General features: G+C 40.3%; 1 protein-coding gene across 1 annotated transcript in view; it reads left to right on the top strand.

Annotated features, from left to right (window-relative positions):
• st8sia4 (ST8 alpha-N-acetyl-neuraminide alpha-2,8-sialyltransferase 4) overlaps positions 1-21,963 on the top strand; it is a 64,000-nt gene extending 42,037 nt beyond the window's left edge. The window contains exon 5 of the mRNA XM_078396432.1: positions 14,275-21,963. Coding sequence (XP_078252558.1) covers positions 14,275-14,557 — 283 coding nt within the window. The 3' untranslated portion in view covers positions 14,558-21,963. The remainder of the gene's footprint in view (positions 1-14,274) is intronic.
• The last annotated feature ends 5,873 nt before the right edge of the window (positions 21,964-27,836 follow it).

Genomic DNA, 27,836 nt, shown 5'->3' on the forward strand with positions numbered 1-27,836 from the left:
CCAAAAACATCACCCATTTCTTCTCTTCAGAGATACTGCCTGTCCCGCTGAGTTATTCCAGCTTTTCGTGGCTATCTTAATTTATAACATGGTTAATCTGTGGACATGGTTACTCATGGTTAATCTATGGACAATACTGTTTCACAAAAGTGTGATTTAAAAAATACAGGCCATCTTGACAATCGTTAGGTGAGAAAGTTACTATCTTTTCTCTTCATGCAGAAAGTACCCATGGAGATGGAAATCGACTTTCAATAGCGCCGGTGTATAATACAAACTGGGCATTGTACTCCACTTTCAAAACTTTCATAGAAAATACATTTCAGAAGCAGAATGCATCACACGGTTACTACCATATGTGTGCATTTGGTGTAAGTGACAGAGGGGATGAATTTCTTAGCAACAATCTCAGTAAACATAAGAGTCTCATCCCAAAGATAGACACAAAAAGCTGGAGTAACTCAGCGGGACAGGCAGCATCTCTGGAGAGAAGGAATGGTAATTACTGCAGCTTTTTGTGTCTATCTTCGGTTTAAACCAGCATCTGCAGTTCCTTCCCACACACTCATCCCAGTTCCTTTCACTCGTTCACAATTATCTCAAAGGACACCAAGAAATGAAAGGCAAGTCACGCAGCACATCCATTTTTCAACAGCATTTGCAAAAATCACAGAAAAATAAACAAATAAATCACAAAAAAAAAAGAAAAGAGCAAAAACTCTTCATTTAAGAACACATTCAAGCTCTAATCAGAACACTATTATGGCAACAGAATCCAGCTTCATGTAAGAAATGGCCACAATAGGCAAACAAAAACACAAAAATAACACCCTGCAGGTTAACAATGGATGTTGAGATCAAACAGCTTTCACTGTGCCTGTTGCTATTATTGATCTCAGCGAAGTGATAGCAGAATGCCGCTGAAGCTGTTTGCTTATGGCTCAACTTGCATTTACATAGCACCATTAAAATAGTAACATATTTTAAAGTGCTTCACAAGAGTTTTAACAGTCAAGATTGGGCACTCTGTCCCATAAGGAGATATTAGAACAGGTGACAAAGAGTCCTTAAAGGGAAAAAAAACGACAGTCTGGATCAACTCAGCGGATCAGGCAGGGATCTGTGTATCTGTGGAGGGAATGGACAGATGGCATTTTGGGTCTGGGCCCTTCAGCGATGAACTGGTGGGAGAAAGCTGGAGAAGATAGGTGGGGATAGGGCAAGGCCTGGGAAGTGATAGGTGGAGACAAGGGAGGACTGGTGATTGGCAGATGGAGCAGTGAGTGACAAAGGCAGGAGGTGAAAAGGAGACAAAGGGGTAGTAGGTAATGGAAGAAGAGAAGGGAAATGTAAAGCTGGCAGGAGGTATATGTAGGAGGAAGAGGGGATCAAAGGGACACGGGGAAGGGAGATGAGCATGCAGAGGAAAGGAAAGGAGCAGGGTGGCGAGAGTGGAAGAAATGTGTGCACGCCAAGATGAGGGGGGTGGGGCAGGAGAAAGAGAGGGAGGATGGGGAGGGAGGGTACTATTTGAAATTAAGGAAATCAATGTTCATACAGTTGAGGGTAGTAAGCTACCCAAGAATGAGCTGTTCTTCCAGATTGTGTGTGGCTTCACTCTGGCAGTGCAGGAGGCGAAGGGCAGAAAGGTCCGTATGGGAATGACAATGCTCTTTAAGGGATGTCTTAAAAGAAAGGGGAGAGGAGGAGAGGATTATACAGGAAGATCCATAGTTTATGGATTGGGCAGCTGTAAGGTATAGCCATCTATGGAAAGAAAATCAATGTGCCAAGAATTGAGGGAATGCAGAGATCTTGGAAGGCAGATAGAAGTCATAGTATCGTAGAGAAAAGGTTAAGGGGGAATTTGAACATCACTATCTGGTCAGTCTTATCTAAGTCGAGCACTATCCAAAGGAGTGGATTTAATTTGAGGCATTGCTAGACTAGTGATCTTAGAACTGAAGACTGAAAGGGACCTTTTTGTGTATATAATTGAACCTTGTGTTCAATGGTCACAACTAAACAGAAGGTGCCAAGTGGAACAGTGGCTCTGAATGTTTTTAGATGGAGGTTAAAGAACCAAGTTTCTTTTCACAGTTAAGTGCCACTGTTCCGCCTGCTGTGCTCAGGAAGAACAGATGTTGTTTGCTGTCACATATTCAGAAAATAATATGTGATTGAGATGGGCAAACTGTTGTGTGTAAGAGTGGGAGGGATGGGGATGCAGGAAATGGAACGGACACCATCGAGAGGCCTATCAAGCAAGAAGGGGAAACCACGGTGAGAAAAATGAAGACGTGTCAGAAGTATTGGTGTAGATCATGACATTGTCACGGCAGATGTGCCAGAGGAAGAGAAATGGTCAGAATGAAGTGGTGTGCTTAACCAAGTAGCAGGAAATACAGAAGATATATGAAATGTAAAATATTGAGGAATAGATCGGGGTAGATGCACAGAGTCTCTTGCCCAGAGTAGTTGAATCAAGGACCAGAGGACATAGGTTTAAGGCGAAGGGGAAAAGATTTAATAGGAATCTGAGGGGTAACTTTTTCACACAAAGGGTGGTGGGTGTACGGAACAAGCTGCCAGAGGAGGTAGTTGAGGCTGGAACTATCCCAATGTTTAAGAAACAGTTAGACAGGTACATGGATAGGACAGGTTTAGAAGGATATGGACCAAACGCAGGCAGGTGCGACACGTATAGCTGGGGCATGTTGGCCAGTGTGGGCAAGGTGGGCTGAAGTGCCTGCTTCCACACTCTATCACTCCATGACTCTGTAGATACTAAATGCTGGAGTAACTCAGCGTGTCAGGCAGCAGCTCTGGAGAAAAAGAATAGGTGATGTTTCGGGTCGAAACCCTTCTTCAGACTGAGAGGTGCAATATAGTCAAGGTAGTTATGGGACTCCAAAGACGTACAGGTATGTAGGTTAATTGTCTGGGTAAATGTAAAAATTGTCCCTAGTGGGTGTAGGATAGTGTTAATGTGCGGGGATCGTTGGGCGGCACGGACTTGGAGGGCCGAAAAGGCCTGTTTCCGGCTGTATATATATGATATGATATGATATTCCATTTGGCTGTTGTGATTACCAGAGCTAAACAACCTTCTGAAACTGAGCCAGGGAAGTCCAATTAATGATTAACCATAAGAAAGTGAGAGCAGTGAATTTTGATACTAAACGTCCCGATTTAGAGCAGGAAGGCATCTGCACAGACATTAATGTACATCTGAAAGGAGTGTGGGTGAGAGGTTAGGGGAAGGAGCCTGAGTAGAACTGAAACAGACCTGTTACGTCTATTGAACAAAAATCATGCACCATATGGATCTGTGTGGGTTCCTTGTGTTCTGTCTTTTTGGAGGAAGTGAGTGGAGATACTGGTTTAAACCGAAGATAGACACAATATGCTGGAGTAACCCCAGGACAGGCAGCATCTCTGGTCCATTCCTTCTCTCCAGCCTACCCCGCTAAGTTACTCCAGCATTTTATGTCTATCTTGTTTAATGTGAAAGCAGGTTCAGGCAGGTAAATGAGGTTAGCGCTGGAAGGGGACTGCTTGGGTCTTTGTTAAAGGAAGAATTGAAAGTCCCTTAAGCCGACAACACATAGGTGGAGGTGTAGAGCGATTGGATATCCAAGGATAAAAGAGCCTTCTGGTCCATAGACTGGAAAGCATTAACGTGCTAGAGGACATCAGGAATGTCACATGTGTAGATGGGAAAATGGTGAGGAGAGTGCAGCAGCTGTTTGGGACACAATAGACTGATGTTCAGTAAGATAGAATGTGGTGGAGTAACTCAGCGAGTCAGGCAGCATCTGTGGAAGAAATAGATAGGCGACATTTCAGGCCAAGAGTCTAAGGAAGGGTTCTGGCCCAAACGTCACCCATACATTCCTTCCACAGTTGCTATATCGGAAGGAACTGCAGATGCTGGTTTATACCGAAGATTGACACAAAATGCTGGAATAACTTAGCCGGTTAGACAGTATCTCTGGAGAAAAGGAATAGGTGACGTTTCGGGTTGGGATCCTTCTTCTGACACCTTGTCTACCCTCCACAGATGCTGCCTGACCTGCTGAGTTACTCCAGTGCTTTGTGTTTTTCTCAAGATTCCAGCATCTGCAGTTCATTGTGGCAGTATTTTCTGCATTATTTTGTTCTTATACTAATGCTTGATGTTAATATTGTCCATGTGTGGACTCCAGTGAACTTAGTTACACTCTGAAATCTATGAACTGGTGGCAGTAACTTGCTGCTGCTAAAGCAGAAAAATCAGTGAACTGATGAGCTTTAGAGGTATTTACAAACTGTTCCCATTGTATGCAAAACCCTGAAAACATCACGATATGTTGCAAGAGGTGTAACATTTAATGGATCACTGAGCCATAACTGCAGCTTAAAGATATCTACCACTTAAAAGATATGAACAAAACTAACTGTGATCACTGTAGATAATAATTTTACCTTTATTTATGATAGTTCAACTTTAACTATTGCTTGGTGTATGTCCTGATCTTTGTTTTGCTCTCTGTAAAAACTGTTTTTAAAAAATCAGTTAAGAATTTGTAGTCCTCTGGTTTGCCTTTTGGGAGAATTTTTCAATGTGATTAGCTGTTCAGTTAGCATGATGACATTACTGTCACCAGCTGCCAAACAGCACCAAGTGCCGGGAAAAAGGGAAGCTTCCACTAGAAAATCTCTCATTGTGGTTAGCTTTCTCTAAGGTCAGGTGGAGCATTGCCATTTATCATGACGTCAAAATTGTTCTGCTGTTTAACCAGCTTCCGATCAAGAATTCCCCTAAAATCACTTTGTCGTGGAACTTTACCAGAAGCATGTTTGAATTTGTTTCACCCCACACAGGAGTTTCTGCAGTTTAGTTGTATTCTCACTTCCTCAAAGGAGACGGGGCAGATGGTTTCTTCTGTTGAGTGCATGCAGAATGGAGCTAAATAGGTTATTGCTTACCAGATAATTCTAGTATTTAATTCCATTGCCTCGATAAAACTGTTGCCTGGGAGAGATTGCACTTTTAACTAGGATACTCTTTGGCTTGACTTTGATTCTAGGGAATTCGTTGGAAACAAAAATAGACTTGAATTTACAACACAAACATGAACAAAGAATGATGAAAGTGCTTGCTTTCTGAACATCAGTTCTGATGAAGAGTCCTTGACATGAAATGTTAACCTTGTGTCTATCCTCACTGATGACACTGTGTGCGTTTACAGAATTTTCTAATATGTTTCCGATTATCAGCATCTGCAGTAATTGGCTCCAATTGTACTTACCTCAGGCTGACATTATAAGAACAAGAATTAAATGCAAAAGTAGGTTATCTGGCCCATCAAACCTGTTCCACCATTCATGAAAATCATGGCTAACCTTTTACCTCAATTCCATTTGCTAACACTGGCTCCAAGTCTCTTAGGAATACTATCCAGAAAACTATCAATCTCTCTTTTCAACATGACTGAGTACCATAGTCCCCCAGAGTAGAGAAGTCCAAGGAGCTACTGCCCCCTTAAGCAAATGTTTCACCTTATCATTAATCTTAAATGGCCTCTCCCTTGCTCCTCCCTCACCCACCCTGTTTAGCTTAACAAGAATTATGCAAGTTGCAAAGAGATCTCATATTCTTCTAAACTCAGGAGAATACAGATATAGTGTACTCAATCTCTCCTGACATGAAAAATGAGCCAACCTGAAAAGCAGCCTTGTGAATGAATTACACTCCCTCTATTGCAATCATAACCTTTTTTCGGGTAAGAAGACTAAAAAAACTCACAGTACTCCAAGTGTGCTTTTACCAAGGCCATATACGATTAAGATAAGACAACTTTATTCCGGTGTCAAATCCTCTCATAATAAAATCCCACATACCATTTGTCTTCTTAATCGCTGTTGCAGCCGAAGTTGAGCTTTTCATTGACTTTTACATATGATCATCAACATTTATCTGCTTCTGACCATTTAAAAGAACGCTCTGCTTTTCGGCTGAGTGCAGCAAAGCAGATGGTCTCATATTCTTCAACAATACTTTCCACACTTGACATGTTCTGTACAAGTCATGAAGAGCATGAATAAATTGGACGCTCACAGTCGTTTTCCAAGGGTGGATGATTCTAAAACAAGAGGGCCTATATTTAGGGTGAGAGGGGAAAGTTTTAAGAGGACCTCAGGGGCAATAGGTTCACTCAGATGAAATGTGCTGCCAGAAAAATGCTATTGAAGTGAATATTATTACACCTTCAAAAAATATTTGGACAGGTATTTGGAAGGGTTTAGGGGGTTATGGGCCAAATGCAGGCAAATGCGACTAGCTCAGAATGTCAGCATGGACAAGGTAGGCAGAAAGGCATTATTCCACATGTATAACTCAAGACTCTATCTGCCATGTACTCACCCACTCATGACTTAATCCCACTCGTTGTCACTGCTTGTTCAGAACCTGGTTATTTTCTGGGTACCCACCCAGCCAGTCTTTTCTTCACGGGTATACAGAGTCGTGTATGAGTTGGGCATAAGGGCTATACACCACGGAAGCAGGCCCTTCAGCCCAACTCGTCCTTGCCGGCTAAGATGCCCCATCTAAGCTAGTCACATTTACCTGAGTTGAGCATAAGGGCCTGCATCTCTGTGTTATACACAACGGAAGCAGGTCCTTCAGCCCAACTCGTCCTAAGATGCCCCATCAAAGATAGTCACATTTACCTGCATTTAGCCTTATCCCTCTAAACCTTTCCTATTCATGTACCCGTGCAAGTGACTTTTAAACATGGATGGATAGGACAGGTTTTAAATGGATAGGACAGGTTTGGACGGATATGGACCAAATGCGGGCAAGTGGAACGAGTGTAGCTGGGACATGTTGGCAGGTGTGGGCGCAAGTTGTGTCGAAGGCCCTGTTACCACACTGTATCACTCTATGACTAAATGCTGTTATAGTATCTGCCTCAACAACTTCATCTGGCAGCTCATTCCGTATACCCACCACCAGCTGGGTGGAAAAAGTTGCCCTAGGTTTGTATTAAATCTTGTCCCTGTCACCTTAAACATATGTCCTCTTGTTTTTGATTCCCCAAATCCTGGATAAAAGCCTCTGAGCGTTCACCCTATCTATTCCCCTCTTTACTTTATACACCTCTGTAAGATCACCCTTCGGTCTCGTGCGTATATACTGTGCATTTGTATAAAATTTGAAATTTGGAATTCATCCCTGGAATGCTTTTATATAGTTAAATCATTATTTCAGGTGGAAGTCCAGTTTAACAGTTTGAATTGTCCATAGTTCTCCTCTAGCCTTGGAGTCTACAGAGCTTATGGTGAATATTATATCACGACTTGGCACTACAAACTGACACCTTGTATCTTGAGGATATCATTCGCTGGGCCACTAATTTGGATATTACCAGCCCTTACATTTTACTTTAGAGGGTGATTTGTGGCAAGCCCCATGCTCCATAGGGTTGTCCTTGATGCTTTGTGAAATGTAGCTTCCATCATAACTATTATTGAATGTCACTGAAGTGTGCAGCTGAACACTCAGAGGATACCGGGCGATGCCACTTGTACAGGATCAAACTTAAATGCTAAAAGAGTTCACATGATTGCAACAATGACTTGAGTATTCCTTGTATAAGAAAGAACTGCAGGTGCTGGTTTACATCAAAGATAGACACAAAATGCTGGAGTAACTTAGCGGGTCAGGCAGCATCTCTGCAATGGAATTGGAGATGTTTTTGGTCGAGACCTTTCATCAGATCTGATCTTCATGCGTCACCTATTCCTTTTCTTCAGAGATGCTGCTTGACCCACTGAGATACGAGTGGGATTAAGTCATGAGTGGGTGAGTACATGGCAGATAGAGTCTTGAGTTATACATGTGGAATAATGCCTTTCTGCCTACCTTGTCCATGCGTTATGTGTCTATCTACTGAGTATTTCTTGACACTTTTAGTGCCTTAACGGTTCATCCTTATTCCTTTCCAGATTCTTTACATAACTTTTAGAAACATAGAAAATAGGTGCAGGAGTAGGTCATTCGGCCCTTTGAGCCAGCACCACCATTCAGTATGATCATGGCTGATCATCCAGAATCAGCATCCTGTTCCTGCTTTCTCCCAATATCCCTTGATTCTGTTAGCCCTAAGAGCTATATCTAACTCTCTCTCTTGAATACATCCAGTGAATTGGCCTCCACTGCCTTCTGTGGCAGAGAATTCCACAGATTCACAACTGTCTGGCTGAAAAGGTTTTTCTTCATCTCAGTCCTAAATGGCCTTCCCCTTATTCTTAAACTGTGACCCCTGGTTCTGGACTCCCCTTACATGGGAAACATTTTTCCTACAGCTAGCATGTCCAATCCCTTAAATATTTTATGTTTCTCTAAGATCCCCTTTCATCCTTCTAAATTCTAGTGAATACAAGCCCAGTCGATTTTTTGCAAGTCGAACGTTTACACTCTTGACAATCTCTTTGCAGACGATGTGACTTTGCGGTGTGGCCCTTTTTAGTTGAGGAGCTTTTGCCATAGCTGTAATGTCTGTGCTAAGACGTGAGAGTAGAATAATAGAATTTCCCCAGAGGTCACCACAAATTTCAGTGGATATTCCTAACGGGAAGTGGCTTCCTCTTTTTGGTAATCATTCTTGACTTTCAAAGCTGATTTATAGAAAACAATCGAGCTAAGTTGCAGGAAGAATTGGGCTTGGCAGCAATTACTCTGTCTTCTTTTAAGTAAACACCATTTCACATGGACCATAGCTTCACCCTCCACTTCCTTCGTTATCTCGATTCAAAAATTTGAGTTGAAGCAGACAATTATGTAGAATTATGTGCTGCTACAACTTAGAATATCTTAGTCACTACAATTTAAAATATCTTAGTTTAAAATCTGAATTTTACTTGGAAAACAAAAATAAGGTCAGAGACCATAGAATAAAGAAGAGAAAATGTTGGAAAAATGCATTGCGCTTGAGCCGTGAACTGCCAGGCGATGGGCCAGCTACTGGAAGGTGGGACTTAGCCATGTAGTTCCTGGGGTGAATGGGGGAAACATGATGGACTAAATGACCATCTCCCGTGCCATAAAATCTCCATGGTTCTTTGATGCAGATGTTGAACAAAGTGAAGTAATGACGTGATGTATTTTCACCATCATTCAGATACTGTTCAATTTATTCTAATTTTAGGTATTTGTGGGGCCCCATCCAAAACTAACATTAGTCCTCATTTCAACATAGGAAAGGTTTAACTTTAGATCCCTGACCTAATCCTGCTACCGCTGGATATGATGCACTTTATTAACATGCTGTTCTCCTGTTTGGGTTGCCAAAAATGGTGCGACAGTGGTGTAGCTGGGTTGCTTCACATCGCCAGAGACCCGGATTTGATATTAACCTTAGCTGCTGTCTGGGTTTGGTTTGTGCATTCACACTGTGACTGCGTGGGGAGAAGGGCCTCTTTCTATGCTGTATCTCTTAAACAACTAAACTAAACTAAAATGCCCTTTTAAAAAAAAAAATTAGCACTACAATATGTAAAAGGAAAATATGCAACATTTATTTTTTAAATCAGAAAAGTGGGAGCCAGATTTGTTGTTTTACAGAATTATCTTCCAAAATTAAAACCCTTCAGCAATCAGAAATCCAATAAATCATTTGCTTTAATCATGTCTGGGACATGCAAAAAAGGTTCAGTGAATGCCTCATCTCTTGGTAGATCAATGCAGAATATTTTTCATTTATTAACAGTGATGCCCAATCAAAAGTCCCTTTCATACATCAGAAAATATTTCCCCTTTTCTTCAAGAAAGGAGCAGATCAAGTGAGCTGATTTTAGAGTTCCTGAACTACAGTTCACTTTGTGAATTTTAAGTGGCTCATTCTAATGCAGGGACGAATGACAGAATATGTAGATTAATAAAGGCCGTCCTTCTATAATTGTGAATCAATATGAGCTCAGGGTTGTTATAGGAATGCTTTGGATTGATACAAAAATGATTATTTGCAATAACTCAGATTCATTTAGTGTTAAGTGGAGCTATGATCAACAGCAGACCAGACAGACTAAACATTGATTGTCTGCTTCATTGTTCTTAATGAAAGGTGAGTGGCAGATTTAGGAAAATATATATTTCCCTTCAAGCTCCATTAAAGCCATTAAAATTTAACATCAGCAAAGCACTCATGGAATCATTGGGCTGGTAATTATTCCGCTAGCAAAACTTTGTGACGGTGGGAAGGGAGGGGAGGAGTTGCTGAAATCAATATGCCAGGAAATTATGTGCTGACCCACTATCCAATATGATGTACTAGGAAACCTTTCAGACCTTTGAGTCTGTGCCAGTTGACAGAACAATCCTATTGCTCCCACTAGATTTCTCTGCAACCTATTCTCCCCACATTTCTATCAGTGCTCCCCACATTCAACCACCCACTTGCACCTAGGGGGATTTATTTAATATAAATCAGAAAGGTTGGAGTCCATAATGTAACTCTACTGTAGAATTGCAAGCTGCCCAAACAAACTGCAAAAGGAATACACATGGATGCTAAAATGAACATGTGCAATGTCATTTCCAATGTCATGAAGCTTCTTCCTTATTCCTTCTCAGATGCTCGGCACAATGTTTATTTCTTCGAAACCTCTTGTCAGACTAGTGGAGTCTAATTCAGGCAACACGTCTACTGCCTACTGAATTCAATGACTGGAGTGCGAAGCCATCATTAACCACACTGTGGATTAGCTGGCTGCTTCATGAGATTTGAGCATCTGAAGTGGAAGGGTTATGGATGGAGGAATAGATACATCACATGGATGCATCACAGAAGTACAAGAAGGGGAAATATATACCAGACAGTAATAGGCCATTCCCGTAATCATTTTTGGGCACCTTCATATTGCCATTAGGGGAGGTTCCTTTTATAGAGACAAATTACTTTCCTAAAGTAACTAAATCATACTTTTTCTACTTCCTGTTATGGCCATTCTTTAGGTTTAGGTTTATTTTTGTAATTTGTACCGAGGTACGTAGACAATAGGTGCAGGAGCATGCCATTCGGCCCTTCGAGCCAGCACTGCCATTCAATGTGATCAGTACCCCGTTCCTACCTTTTCTCCATACTCCTTGATTCTGCTAGCCCTAAGACCTATATCTAACTCTCTTTTGAATACATCCAGTGAATCGGCCTCCACTGCCTTCTGAGGCAGAGAATTCCACAAATTCACAACTCTCTGTGTGAAAAAGTTTTTCCTCATCCCCGTTCTAAATGGCCTACCCCTTATTTTTAAACTGTGGCCCCTGGTTCTGGACTCCCCCAACATTGGGAACATGTTTCCTGCATCTAGTGTGTCCAATCCCTTAATCATTTTAGATGTTTCTATACGATCCCCTCTCATCCTTCTAAATTCCAGTGAATACAAGGCCATTCGTTTCATATGACAGCCCCACCATCCCAGGAATTAACTGTGTGAACTTATGCTGCACTCCCTCAATAGCAAGAATGTCCTTCCTCAAATTAGGAACGGTAAAAGCTTTGTTTTGCATGCTATCCAATCAAATCAGATACTACTAAATACGATCCAGCCAAACTGCAGTACAATGGAAGATAGACACAAAATGCTTGAGTAACTCAGCAGGTCAGACAGCATCTCTGGAGAAAAAGAATAGGTGACGTTTTGGGTCGAGATGCTTCTTCAGACTGACAGTCAGGGGAGAGGGAAAGGTAGGACAAAGGGATGATAAAGAGTGTAGAATTTAGTTCTCAAAATCATAGCACACCAGTTCCAGAGTCGAAGTCCAATATACACACTGGGGTAGTGGAAGTTAGGATAGTACTTTAGCTTATGGAAGGACCATTCAGAAGCCTGATAACAAAAGGGGAAAAATATATTCCTGAGTCTGATGGTGCGTGCTTTCAAGCAGAGATAAGAAAGAACTAAAAAAGTAGGCTTGATTTGGAAGCATGGAATGCTTTCTCTGGCCATTATTGGCAAACCATTAGTTTAAAAGATTACGTATTATTTCAGATTCCTTCCAAATAGGTTGAGGATATTGAAAATGGAATCCCATTTGTCGCAATGGGTTTTATTTCATAGAATGTTGCAGAACATCAGAGTGTGTCAAATAGATCTGACTGTGATGATTAAATGGACACTTTTCCATGGCTCCAAGATATGTTTATATTACCATTTTGTTTGACTTAATGGGCACAGATCCTTGACTTCAAAATATGTTCTAATTACCATTTTGTTCACTGCTATTATCCAGGTCAAAACATTAAGAACAATTTCATAAGGCATCAGAGGCTTTTGACTAAATGTGTGTAAATGGAACTAGTATAGATAAGTATGATGGTCTTCATAAACTAGGTGGATTAAATTGACCTGTTTCTCTCTCTGGCACTGCTGCTGGGATAGAGTGCAAGGTAGCATTAGAACATCATAGCCACTAATCTTCAACATATGCTCAATGCCGTCAGCAGAGACACAAAATAAACTCTATATTCTTATGCTTTCTGTACTGTATATTTTAATTGTATCTTTGCTAACTTAATTCCAAAAGCAATTTCTCTTCAATTACTTTATCATCCAAATTAATTAATCTCCAATTAATCATTCCAGTTAATCTTCAGTGATCCCTTTACCCAGCATTGACAAGTCATTTTTTTGAAGTCTGACGCTCCAATAATTGTAATTGTGCTTAATTCTTTTCAGTAAATCACATCCTGGATTATGATCAAGTATCTAAACATTGAGACCTAATGGTTTAATTACTTTTTCTAATGAGTAAATAATAGATTTGTTCAATTCTAATTATATAGTTCTAAGAAATGACAGTAATCTATCTAACTATATTTTAACTAAGGCTTTTGGTAGACATCAAGGACTTGTTGTTAAATTTGCTCGATCGTGTTCTTATGAACCAACTTCTTGAAGGCAGAAACAGCACATTCTTTTTTTGCGTTCTAAACTGCTTCGTGTTTATCTCAAAAATAATTATATCATATAGATGCTTGAAATCATCTTAACCACTTCCCACCTTAGGATAAAAAAAAGTTCATCACCAAAGCTACAACAGTTAAACAGAATATATAATTTTGTGATCCCATTTAATGATATGAACTGGAAAAGAACCGCATGATCAGATTTTGCAGCTAGTTTACACCCACGCTTAATTAAAGGGTAACGAGGTGTGTGGGTAAAACCATTCTAATTTAAATCCGATCAACAAGACCTTTTCAGAATTTTTTTTCACTTTTGTGTTCAAATTCAGTTTGTCCAGTTGTGGCTTAAGAATTAAGCTCCAGTTTTACCACAGCCACTGCCAGAGAACGTAGTCCCTCAACAAGTAACGTTATCCATATATGACCTGTAAAATTAATTGTCGAGTTGGGGTTAGAGGCGGAATATTGAGGCTGCCCATTCTTCTGCATGCTTCCTAAGAATCAGCCAAAAAGAGATGAACTTGCAGGTTTTTAATCTGGTGGAACTGAAGTGTTCCTCTGGGCTGCACGGAAATACTGTGGTTGCTATCCGTCTGGGCTCACTCACTTCTTTCCCAGGACCTTCCAGCACACTCTCTGACCCTGTAGCCAGAGGAAATTATTCTTGTGACCCAGGACCAGCCAGTTGCCTTGCAGCATCAACCAGATGACCAAGCTGTGGTGTAAGCAGCTTCCTTACAGGCAATGCCAGTAAATCTCCTAGAAACCAGGATTCTTCTCAGGTTTAATTTAGTTTAGTTTAGAGATACAACGCGAAAACAGGCCCTTTGGCCCACCGGGTCCGCACCGACCAGCGATCCCTGCACATTAGCACTATCCTACACACACTAGGGACAATTTACATTTATGCTGAGCCAATTAACCTACAAATCTGTAAGTCTTTGGAGTGTGGGAGGAAATCAAAGATCTCAAAGAAAACCCACGTGGTCACGGGGAGGAGATACAAACTCCATACAGACAGCACCCGTGGTCAGGATCAAATCTGGGTTGTGAGGCAGCAACTCTACCTCTGCGCCACCGTGCCGCCCTTCCCGCTACCTCTCGCTACCAGTTGTTGTATAAAGCCAGGCAAAAACTGGTAAGATTTAGATTGCGTTGTGTTATGTTTTGTGATCATCCTACTTGGCTAGGTGGAGTCATGTCCTTCACCCTTGCACAATATTTAATATATGTTAGCTATGTTCCTTCTGACATCTGGGAAATTGTAAAATGAAGGCTATTGCAAACTTCACTTTTGATGTGTCTGTACATTTTCTTGCAGATACTGGCTGACAAACAAGGTTTATATCAAACGACCAAGCACAGGCCTACTGATGTACACACTTGCAACTCGGTTTTGTGATGAGATTCACCTTTATGGATACTGGCCCTTCCCAAAAGATGCAAAAGGTTCCCTGGTTAAATACCACTACTACGACAATTTAAAATACAGATACTTTTCTCATGCTGGGCCACACCGAATGCCACTGGAGTTCAAAACGTTAAAATCTTTACATGACAAAGGAGCTTTGAAGTTAACAACAGGGAAGTGCAGCCAACCCTAGAAGTCACAGCTCCGAAGAAAGTTGGTGCGAGGTTTGCACATTGTACATTTTATGTATAATTCCTCAGTGATAATTACAGCAATGCTGTGAAATGCTCAACGGCCAACTATGTTTACAGCTTCAGATTGAAATATAGTCTCACTGCTTGTAGCAAAGAGCAAGCAATGATGTGTTAACAATGATTGAATATTGATTGACAGAATGGTTCAGGTCTGTGAGATCTGTCGTTGCTAGCGGGGCCCTGCATTCATTGGAGCCTCAGATGGCCTGAGAACAAAATGGGGCTTGGTGTTAACTAGAGGTCAGTATTTGTCTTGAGCAGCTGTCTCAGCAAGCAATCAATGCCAAAGTGCTACATGTGTATAATAATTGTAACTGAGCCACAGTTTGAAGAGACATTTTTCTTACCTACCTATGTGAATCAGCTGAGGGTAACATCTGCTGTAAGAATTAAAAGGGCACGAGTGGACTAAAGGACTGATAGCACCTCTCTGCCCATCGTCGTCAGTAGATTTATAGCTCAAAGAATGTGAAGAAGCTGTCTTATGTAATGTGCTGAATGTGAACTGTAACTTGTTAAAGGTGCCCTTTCTGCTGGTACCAAAGATCTTTATATACTGATCCTGTTATATAAGTCGCTTGCATTTGCTAAATTTACTTGGGCAAAATGTTTTGTGCGATTCCTACATTTGATTTCAGTCGGAGAAACAAGGAGATAAAGAAGGTAATGTGAATGAAGTAAAAAGCACAAGTCTTATTTAAGCAAAAGCACAGGTTACCGGATCCTTAAAGCATCCTTGAAGTTAATAGTTTAAAAAAATTAAATTAACACATTTAAAAAGTTCAGTTAAAAAAAGGTTTCCACCCAAATATTCTAAATCATATTATGATTTTAACTTTGACTTTTTTTTTTACAAACCACAAACACATTGTTAGCACTATTTCGTCTTTCTGTACATTGTGAAGCCATTGTGGTCAAATCATATATTTTACCACTTACTGTTTCTGCTTACTGTTTTAATGCTTTGTGCAGTTTTTGAAGGAGGTTCTTGTTAGAGTTTTTAACAATTTGCAACTCTTCCTAAATCCCACTTTCCAGTGTTGAAGTAGCTCTCCTGATTACACTATTAAAAGAGGCATGGGTGTAGTGAAGATCTACTTACAAACACTAGGCGTTAGGGAGAGTGATTCAGGATCTTGCATTTCTGTTACGGTGGGATAAATATAAAGTGAGCATAAGGATTTGAACTATTTCAAAACTAATATGCAACCTATAAAACCAAGTTATGATCAAGCAACAGATAATAACAGATTCGTATTTGGTTCCTCAGAGATGCTCCCAATTAGTTTTATTCTCCGTTTTAGGAAAATTTTCATCATTCTTAAACAGAATAATCTCTGTTTATATCATAAAGAAGGCACCAGATTCTGGCTCCCAGCCTGAGACCAGAATGTACACTTAAACACATTTAGATCTTCAAATTGTCTGGGGGCAGTGGATGGGGTCAATGTAAGAAGATTAAATAGGTCCCAAGAATTTAATGTTATAATTTCACACAAAATTATCACTCTCACTATCTCAATGGAGGTGGCATTCTCTTTGACCACCAATTCTTTAACTCAGAACTGCAGAATAGTTCCACAACATCGACACATCCTCAACCAGATAAGGAAGAAATCTTTTCTCTTCTGTTTCCTGCTGACCCACTTTTGGCACCCATCATCTAAAGTGGGTGAAAACCCACTTTATTATCTAAACGTTGATGATATTTAGATAAAATATAAAGGACCCATCAACCTCTTAAAATAACATCTCAACTAAGCCTTTGCAGAAATATAAAAGCAGGAATCTGCAGGTGCCAGAAATCTGATGGAAGATCACTGACCTTGAATGTTAATCTTGTTTCTCTCTTCATATATGCTGTGCTGCTTACTGAATACTTCCGGCATACTTTATTTTTATGACTCTTTACATGGCTGCTTTATTTGCTGAGGTGCAGTGTTGGTTTACAATCTTAGACTCCCAGTTCCTGTCCCAGCAATTGCAATGGAAACCTTACAACCTTTCCACTGATTCATCTTTCCCATTTCAGACTCATATCAACTCATCACCAACCCCACCCCCACCTCCTCTTTGACTTTTTCCAAGCAACTTGGCACAATATGTTCAACTACTAGTTTTTTTTTTTGCAGGACCAATTGGTTCTCAACGCTTACCACAGTTCTTTTCAATCCTTACAGAGAAGGCAATGAGATGCACAGGCAGGTTCTCTGCTTTTGTTGCTGTCTTGTTTGCATCATCTTGCTGACTGAGCACTTGTACTTTGACCCAATAGACACCACCTTCCAACCATTTTACTGTCTCTTTAATCCCAGGGTATTCATCAATTTGCATAGATTCAACACTGAAATGAGCACGGAAGCAGAAATAGGAAAATAGGACAAGTCACCCAGGGTTACCATTTTCAAGGACAGTAGCAGAGAGTAGTCCCGAAACTGATTCCTCACATCATTACAACTGGCATGAGATGAGAGACATCTGACGTGCACATCTTCTGTATGAGCAGCCGACCGCTTCCAGTGATCCTGTCTCTTGAGTAAACAAGAGAATAGATAATAAAAACACAGGGTTCATGTGGAAGGCAGTTTAAAGAAAGAACAGGTTGATTAAAGTAAAATGGAATGTACACTTACACTCATTACTGATTGAGACAAACAGAGAAGTGCACACTTAACATAGCTGATTTCTTTACTTTGATGATGATTGGGAATGGACAAAAAAAGAGTGGTTAGAGAGGATTTGGGCTGCTAAGATAGTAAATTGGAGCCCTCATCAAGCCAGCCACCACACCACCGCGAATAAAACAGGTCAGTAAAGGCTTACAAAAACAAAGTATGCTGGATATACCCAGCAGGTAGTGCAGCATCTGTGAAACGAGAAACAGAATTGACACTTCAGGTTGCTATGGTAGAGCAGTGTTTTCATGGAATATTGCATCATTTTAATTTGAGGAGAAAGTGTGTAATGCGAACCATAGACCTTATTCTACAGCAGATATTGCATTGTGCTTTTAATGCTTCTCAAAATAATTTATTGTTGCCCTCTTTGCTCCATCTCATGGCACTGCTGCAGTTCAGAGGGAATTGTATTTATGCTTCCGAGAAGTCCTGACCACAAGTCGTGAGTTTGGTGATGGGAGACAGAAGATGGGAGTTGTCTCATAATCTGGCAGCATAAGAGCAGACAATGGGAAAAGCAGTTAGCAATAAATGCAAATGTGCAAAAGCAAAAACAAATTATTTTAACAACACCTGCAATATTTGCAGATATCATCCTTCAAAAATTATTCCGATCTGGGACGTCAGCTATTTAGGCGGTTTTGGCCCTTAAATTACCACAGTGCCAGATCAGAATAAAAGCAGGGAAGCGGGAGCTGAGATGCCAGTGACTGATGACAATGAGGTCAATGACAACCTGGGAAGGAGTTGAAAGAGGGGTCTAAAAGCACCAAGAAATTTGTGTAGAAATATTTAAGGGCGGAGAATGGACTGAAGAGATTTCACATTCCAATATCATACAAATTCCAACATTTTTCCTGTTCACAAGAAATTCACCTGCACTATGGCCCGATCTTTCTACTGTGATTTGTGCCAGTTTTGCAACTGAAATGAACCCAGTGGATCAAACACAAAAATAGCTTCATACCAATACGCTGACATTTCTCAACTAAGGCTGTCGTGATCCCAAAAGCTAGGAGTACATCCAAATTTGTTTCTGTCAGATGAAGATTCATGTACCTGGATGGATTGAATGGTGCAGCTCAATGAGAATATTGAGATGAGCCAGAAAAAGATTACCTATGAGAGAAAATGTCAGAATTGCTGAATGTGGTCAATTTATAACATTTCAGACTAAGCACCACTCTCATCAATTCTTGTTCTTGGAATTAGTTAATCACACAATGATTTATTTTACTTGAAAATATTAAGAATGTTCTATTTCGTCCAGTTAAAAACAAATACCCATCTTATCCCACAAATGAATGGTGCCTTCCTCAAGACACACAATTGGCCTGGGATTAATTTCAAGCTGCAAAGAAGCGACACACGGCATCCAGCTGTGAGGAATCCTTCATCCTTGCAGGCTAATGTCCTGTTTTAATCATGAGTTCTGGAGTCTTTACCGCACTGTCTTTACAAATCTGTGGGGAAGTAAATAGAGTTTTCATTTATTCAAGTTTATTTTCACACAACTCAAACTTCCCAATTTTTTTTCTTGGAGATTAGGGGAAGAATTTCAGGGGTTGTGGATAGAAAACAGCAATAGTGGAACAGCCCCCCTTTATTCACTCACCAATTTTCTTTTTTCAAATATGGATCTGCAGACAGCGATTTTCTACCTGAAAGAGACAATTATACTGGTTGGCTTCAAGCTGGACCATATTTCTATGAATAGATGTGCCATCCAGCACCATTCCTAAGTTGTTTTTACTCTGAAAGATGCAGGCATGAAGCATAGGAAGGACACAGGTCCAGAGGGAGAATCAGAACCAAAACTGAGTTTGCCCTCTTCTGCAGTTCGTATGCCTGCCATTGAATATGGAACTGCACATTTCTGATTTCTTGCAGATGCAACTCAAGAAAAGAAACAGGAATTAAAGGCTTAGACAAGAGAAAATAAGATTATGCTTGTAGCTGTGAAGGTTAAGGAGAGATATGAAAGTTGTTCAAAGTGAGGATTTGACAGTAATTAAGGAGAAACTGGATAGGCAGAGGACAAAAGGTAATTGGCAAAATAAACAGAGAAAGTATAAAGAAAAAGTGTTTATGCAGCAAGCTGCCACAATTCAGTAAGGCAATTGAACTTGAAGTGGAAAATATTGCCAGACTGCTGGAAAAAAGCAGGGATGGGGTTCAAATTTGTAGTTCTTTCAAACAGCTCTCACAAGACATAATGTGACCATCCTGGTTGGATTGGACATGCTTTCTTCTCCCCCCCTCCACACCCCACCCCACCATACAATCAGTCTGAAGAAGGGTCCTGACCCAAAAGGTCACCGAACCATGTTCTTCAGAGTTACTCCAGCACTTTGCCTACTTTCTTGGATTCACTTTTGCTCCTTTGTGTTATCATTTTCACCACCTCATGGGAGATAGTAATAATGCATCTCCATAATGCTTTATCATCATAATATTTTGATAAGCAATTATGGAGTTAGTTTCAAAGACCCACTGACGGCAAGGACATTATTTTTGCTGGCTAGCTGAATAGATGCTGTTTCCTAAGATAATCAGAGAAGCCCTGTGCTTTTGAATAATTCTGGGATAATTGAATGTCATCCACCATAGTGGCACCTTTTACTTTTGATTAGCCATTACTAAAGAATTCCAGATTTTCTAATCTAAACCTGATTATGACAATTTGACTGAAAAAATAAAGTTACTTGAATTATGTAACAGTCTTTAAAGGGCAGTGAAAATTAGTGGCAGCCCTGATGGAGTAAATATTCATGTTTCTCATCTGTACAATCATATTTGTTGCATTACGAGGAAAGCACTAGAATTTGTGTGCATATTATAATCATAAAGATACTTAGACTGGTATTGCTGTGTGTCAGTGTGTACATGGTAGAATGTTTCAGTGCCTAATGCGCTGTCTTTAGGAAAAATTGAAACTCAAACAAGATTCGATGATACATTTTCCTAACTAGAAACAACCATAATATGAATATTATAAAATCAATTTAAACACAATTTCTCTGGATGATACAGGAACAATTAAACATAAAGATTTTTGAATGTAAATGTCTGGTTGTTTCATATTGGTTCTGTTTTCAGCATGTATATAGTTACCCATCTTCTCAGTACCTATTTTATTCTTCTCCCCGTGTTTCATGTCGGGCAGAGTTGAAAAGGCTTTTTTGGCCTAAAGCTTCAGGCATATTCTTGAGTAGTTGAACCAGAGAGATTATTCTCTCTTGCAAACATGGCAACACCTCCACTGCCTTGTTATTTTAATTTTTCTTTCCTACCCTATGCTTGTAAACGGCAACAAGGGCATGATGGCCAATCAGGAGAGATGATCCGAAACCCCTATCCTACCCATATTATTTTGACTTCCTAAGGAAACACATGAAAATTGATTGTGGGCACGAAAGACCCTGGACTCTCCCAAGAGAGAGTATCTGTGATACATCTGTCCATTTATAATCCATTGGAGCATTTTTAAGATTTACTCATCTGAGGGGCAACTCAATAGTGGCAATCAAACCTGGAAAATGCTGGAGAGACATAGGAGGTGACCTTAAAATTGGGTAATGGTTTCTCTCATCAGCTGGGATTTGTAACTAATTGACACATATTAATGAGACTCCACTTCCACTCTCATACCAACCCTGAGGAGAGCTCTAAAGGGATTGCAGTATTTCAAATTTACATATTATAAATCCAGCCTCTTACCACGTATGCATTTTTTTGCTTTAGTTTGGGGAGCTTGGGCTTAATGATACTTTTATTACTTCGTCACAAGTTACTCAGTGTGAGATATAAATAAAATTCTGGCTTACATGTGGAGATGGTATTCGAGGTGGGAAGCTGCATTCACAGCAACTTAGATGTATTTAGTGATAAAACTGCATATATAAATATCAGAGCCTAGATAGTGAAAATGGAGCAAGACACTTCGAGAAAAAAAGATACAAAGTGCTGGAGTAACTCAGCGGTTAGACATCATCTCTCGACAACATGGACAGGTGACATTTCGCCAGTCTGAAGAAGGGTCCTGACCCGAAACGCACCTGTCCATGTTCTCCAGAGATGCTGCTTGGCCCACTGACTTACACCAGCACTTGCTGTCTGTTTTTGTAAACTAGCAGCTGTAGTTTCTACAGGACACTTCTCGACTAGTTTTGTCCATTTCCATCAGATGTTTTGAAAGTATGAATTATTAGCACCAAAATTGCTGTGGTCAAAGCTAATGCGGTGGTGTGATCCAACAGGATGTGAGCAAATAATACTAAGCACATCGCAGTCAAATTTTTTTTCCATTGGTTTATTATCGCGATCAACATCTTCATTTTACCAAGAGTTTGAATTTTGACCAATTTGTAGAATCACAAATTTGTAATTTGTAGAAAAGAGCAAAATTAATGTTTTGTATATTTTGTGGAGCTGCTGCCCTTAGTGACAACACTGTAATATAGATCTCTGTACCTCATGAGAAAGAAGGAAACGTTTCTTAATGACAGGGTATGTAAATATAAATGACCTTTGATGTGAAAAAAACAGATTTTTTTGGAAACAACTGAACTGTGATGATCCACGCGGATTCTGTTTGTATTGCGAAGTATTTCTTGTATTTTCTGTTTTGCTGTCTCAGATTTGCAGAATACACTCGTTTGGTTTAATCCTTGACCATTGTTTGCATTGCTGGACATCTAGGCCTAGAAATCCAAACGGATGTGAAGTGCAACGCTAAAGTAACCTATTCTGGGGTCATCTGTGCAGGATTCCTGACGCACACCTCATGCAAATATTTAACACTCTGAAATGGGAAGCCATTCCTCATTAACACATGTAACCACAAGTAAGGTGGAATCACTGCCTCACTTACTTTGTTGACCTGAATGTATGCATTCTCCTGGTTGTGAATTATTTTAAAAAATACAGTTCCAGCATAAACTTCCTGCTTTTACATTTTACGGCTTGAACGATAAAGGAAAGGGTGTTAAGGGCTAATAGTCTTCCAATTCACCTTAGAGCATGCAACAGTACAGCCCAGAAATCGGCCCTTTGGACCACAATGTCCGTGTCAAACATGATGCCAAGTTTAACTAATCTTCTCCGTCTGCACAAAATTCCCTTCATTCCCTGCATATCTATAGTGGAGTTTAAACCTCATAGCTGCCACTTTTGTATCTGCCTTCACTGCCGTTCCTGGCAGCATAAGAACCTTGTGCCGGAGTTCTTCACATTAACTCATTAGGTATTGCCAAAATACACACATGTGGTTCAAAACATTGCAGTTTGGAATTGCGAAGTGCCTGTATCCGCGCTGTATCTCTAAACTGAACTAAGTGCAATTTGAAAATTTGTTACAGTTTCTTTTGTAAAATATATAGAAGACTGGCGGGTGAGATAATGCAAATGACACCAGCTGATATCAGTCCTCAGGATTAGTGTTTTTTATCTCCAAGGTTGACTTTTCAAGTAAAGTCAATTAGCTGATTTTAACTGCTCCTTAACTGCTACATTACAGTATCACGCTATCAGAGATTTTTTCTTTATTCAACCGTCCTCCTCTCTCATCTTCTCTGCTGTCAAAAACCAACCTGTTTTCCCTCTCTTTTCCATTTATGACAGTCATGGACATGCAATGTTAACTGTTTCTCCCTGCCTCACCTGTTGAGCATTTTTGATCTTATTTTAAAAGTACTATGTTTTCAACTTATTCCTACATTTTCTATTCTCGATATTAGTCCTAATAAACTTTTTTAAATGGATGACAATAACATTATCACTTCAGGTCACATGATGCCCATGTTAATATTTCCAGGTAATATGATTTTATCTTCCTTACCTGGAAATAATATGATGCACATTTCATATTCAAAAACCACACGTGCAAATTATCAGCATGCTTAGAATCCGTTGCATTAAAAGCATACTGAAAACAATCTGGTTTCAATATAGTGTATGAGTCTGAAGAAGGGTCTCGACCCGAAACGTTGCCCATTCCTTCTCTCCTGAGATGCTGCCTAACCTGCTGAGTTATTCCAGCATTTTGTGAATAAATGGTTTCAATATATGAAATCAACATAAATGAAATGCCAACTACATCAACTTTATTTACTGCATGTGTATTGAAGACTGACACTTCAGACTTAATTTTGAATAATTCAAGTGACTAGTTATCACCTGTTGCCGGGGAACTCAAAAATATTGTATAAATCTTACTTGGAAAATGTACTTACAGTCTACTGTTATTCCAGAATTGATTGAAGGACTGTTCACTCAGGTCCAAAAATAACAGCAGGTGATGACAGCTCTCCCATGGCAATGGAAGCTAGAAGCAGCATCCAATATTCCGAACTGTTAAAATAATAATGAATGTAGTCAATGTGTTTATCTCATGTGGATTATCTGCTGGTTCTGCTTATATTTAACTTCCTCTACCAGGTTTTGAACAATTTAATCTGTGCAGAATCCATCCAAGCAACATCCTGTCAAGCAACCGTTAGGCATCGATGGTATCAAGAGAACCCCAGCAACTTTTCCTCAACAAAGTGTTTGCTCAAGAATATATTGAAAGTAAGTAGTTGTGGAGGAATGCAGTGAGGAAAGCAACATTCAATATCCTCCCACATACTTCCTGTCAAAAGCATAACTGTTGACACTGCTAAAATGCAAGGTAAGATCAATGAGTTGAAATGTTTAGTTCTGACTGTCAAGGTTCCTTTGCTCATCGGCGCACAACATTATACGTTGTCAGTGAACCAGCCGGCACTGACTTGTAAGCTCCAACAAGTACAATCTACAGAATGTTACACCAGCTCTCGAAAATTACTATAAAATAACAGAAAGTCAGCAGACCAGCAGCCAGAAATAACTGATTTGACCTTTACTAATCAAAAGCATCTGTGTTCATAAACCACACAAAATTGCAAGTCATGTGCCAGAGATCTGCAGTTGTACATGTGAGATAGTTGGGTCTTATTTTATGTCTGACCTCATGAATGCACAATTCTTGAGTGAAACACAAACTGCAGGAGGAACTCAGTGGGTCAGACAGCATTTTTGGAAGGAAACAGAAAGACAACTTTTCAGGTCGGGCCCCTTCAATGCACTTTTAGAAAGGTGGTGAGGAGGAACTTTATTAGTCTGAGGGTATTTAATCAGTGGAACTCATTGCCAAAGAGGGCTGTGGAGGACAAGTCAGTTGATATTTTTAAGGCAGAGATAGACAAATTCTTGATTAGAGTGGGTGTCAAGGGCTATGGGGAGAAGGCATGAAAATGGGATTAGGAGGCAGAGATCAGTCATGATTGAATTGCGGAGTAGACTCAATGGGTCGAATGGCCTAATTCTACTCCTAGAACCTGTGAATGCAGAATTCTTGCAAAATGCATTAAATTTAGAGCTAAATTGGTATGCCCTTTAAACACTTTTCCATCAAATTCCCCAGAGTGGTTATATTGGTGCTGTTATCATTGAACAGAAATGCTGCAAGATGATTGTACATGGTTAACCTCTGCCACCTTCTCATTTTGGGCATTCAGATCAGATAACAAACAAATTTTAGTATATTGCCAAAGATGTCCTCCATTCAAACTGCATTGTAGTGCTTTGTGTGGTCAGTGAGGAAGAACAGAGATAAAATTTTAACATTGAATACTGATACCAGTTGTACACATCATAGTTTCTCCCATAGTTTCTCCATGCAGATTCAGGAATTGGAGTGCTCTCTTTCCAGTGATGCTGGTGATAAAAATATTCTTGACCCCCTCCAATTTCCAACTAGTGTAAGAAAAAAAAATGGAATAAGGAAAGTTACAAAAACAAAGTGTGCAAATCTGTATCAAAATGGTTCTCAAAAACTACAGAAGGCTCTCGATCAGCTGAGTAACTGATCTGAGGGATAGTTCATAAGATCATAAAGTCATAAGTGATAGGAGCAGAATTAAGCCATTCAGCCCATCAAGTCTACTCTGCCATTCAATCATGGCCGATCTATCGCTCCCTCCTAACCCCATTCCCCTCCTCCCCATAATCTCTTGACACCTGTACTAATCAAGAATCTATCTCTGCCGTTAAAATATCCATTGACGGCCTCCACAGCCATCTGTGGCAAAGAATTCCACAGATTCATCACCTTCTGACCAAAGAAATTCCTCCTCATCTTTCTAAAGGAACGTCCTTTAATTCTGAGGCTATGACCTCCAGTCCTAGACTCTCCCACTATTGGAAACATTCTCTCCACATCCACTCTATCCAATTTGATAGGTTTCACTATTTGATAGGTTTCAATGAGGTCCCTCATCCTTCTAAACTCCAGCGCCCAGCGCCAACAAACACTCATCATATGTTAGCCCACTCATTCCTGAGATTATTCTCGTAAACCTCCTCAGGACCCTCTCAAGCACCAGCACATCCTGCCTCAGATATGGTGCCCAAATAACTAATAGAGTTGGTTGCAAAATAGCGTGGTTGCATTTTTGGAAGTCAAACAAGGGCAGGACTTGCACACTGAATGGTTGGGTCCTGGGGATTGTTGTAGAGGAATCTAGACGTTCAGGTAGATTGTTTTCTGAAAGTGGCACCAAAGGTAGATAAGGTGATAAAAAGGTATATTGGCCTTCATCGGTCGGGGTATTAAGTATAGAAGTTGGGACACTGTGTTACAGTTGTACAAGGTTGTTGAGGCAGGTACTACACCAGCATTAAAAAGATACTTTGACATGAGTCCACATTTGGAGTACTATGTTCAGTGAAGATATGAAAGAGTGCAGTGAAGATGTATGGGGATGTTGTCAGGACTAGAGGGACTGAGCTATGGGGAAAGCTTGGGCAAGCTAGAGACAAGAAAAAAAGTTCCCCCCTCCCACATAATACACAACTAAAAGTAAACTATAACATGCATTTAACATTAGAAATAAGACAAGAAAGAAGAAGACAAACGGACCGCAGGCGAGCCGCAGCTGCTAGTGCAGCTCCACCACTTCCGGGAAGCCAGTGGACGTAGGTTTAAGATGAGAGAGAAAAGATTTAATCAGAATCTGAGGGACAACATTTTCACTCAAATAATAGTGGGTATATGCCAGAGGAGGTTGTTGAGGTAGGTACTAAAACAGCATTAAAAATACACTTCGACAGGTACACGGATAGGAAAGGATTAGAGTGATATGGGCAAAATGCAGGCAAATGGGACCAGCTTAGATGGTCAGCACGGACGGGTTAGGCTGAAGGGCCTGTTTCCTTACATTATGACTGACAATTAAATATCTATTTCATCAGCCAATTTCTGAGAGCCACAACCAACATCACCTTGTACTATCATTAAGCTTGGTGTTTGTAGTTCATAAAATATTGTATACATTACAACATTACATGACACAGAAGGAGCCATTTAGTCCTTAGCTTCCCTGCCATTTCCCAGGGAGCAATCCCACTGGGTTCATTACCTCTTATTTCCCAGTACTCCTGTAACTTGTTCTCTCTTATGCATGCACATTTGCACTCATTTTGCCATTAACCTACACTAAGATGGTACTTTACAGTAGCCTATTAACCTACCATTTTGTCTTTGGGATGCGAAGGAAACCCATGCAGTCATAGGGAGAATGACCAAACTCAGCACTTGGGGTCAGTATCAAACGGAGCTCTGTGATCTGTGAGGATAAACTACTGTGCCCACGTGTCTGACAGTGTGTGATGGGCGACAATGTTAGCACAATTGAATGGCCTGATTAATGTGCTCCCCTATGCATTTATGAAAGGCATATACAATATTGCTGGGTTACTCTGCATTATTCCTCTGCGATGCTCCTTCTTAGTGTAGGTTAATGGCAAAATTAATGTAGATGGGCATGCATAAGAGAGAACAATTTACAGGAGTGCAGAGAAATAAGGAATGTCGTAATGACCTAATGGGATTGCTCCCTGAGAAATGGCAGGAAATCTAATTGTTCTTAGTAAAATGTAATGCTACGTATTGTTAGACAATGGTATTAAAGGAGATAGGGCATGAAGGTATTAACTGCAGAAACCATTTAAAGACTTTCAATGTTTTTTTACCTAATTTATTGTCATGGCTGACACATCATGAGACAATGCCAACCCTTTCTGAAGTTCCTTCCCTCTGTTTGACACTCCTTTACTTGGAGGATTGCTTTGTATGGAGGACTTCTTGCTGCATAAATCTGAAAACTCTACTTTCCAGTTTTGGTCTGTGTTTTTGTCCACATAGTAGAAGTAGAAGTTCAAATTAATGGTAATCTGCAGCCCTTCTCTGATTCTCAGCAGTCATATTCATGGCCCTCAAACTTCAACCAGAGAAAGCATCCTATTGAAGCGCATAGCATCTTGTTCTGCCAACATGCTCTGCCCAAGACCGCAAGAAATTGCAGAGTTGTGAATGCAATCCAGTCCATCACACAACCCGGCAATCCCCTCATAGACTCCAACAGCACTTCATGCTGCCTTAGAAAAGCAGCCAACATAATCAAGGATAACTTCCACAATGATCATTCCCTCTGCTCCCGTCTCCCGTCGAGCAAAAGAT

The sequence above is a fragment of the Rhinoraja longicauda genome, chromosome 3, assembly GCF_053455715.1.
Source record: "Rhinoraja longicauda isolate Sanriku21f chromosome 3, sRhiLon1.1, whole genome shotgun sequence".
Taxonomy (NCBI): domain Eukaryota; kingdom Metazoa; phylum Chordata; class Chondrichthyes; order Rajiformes; family Arhynchobatidae; genus Rhinoraja; species Rhinoraja longicauda.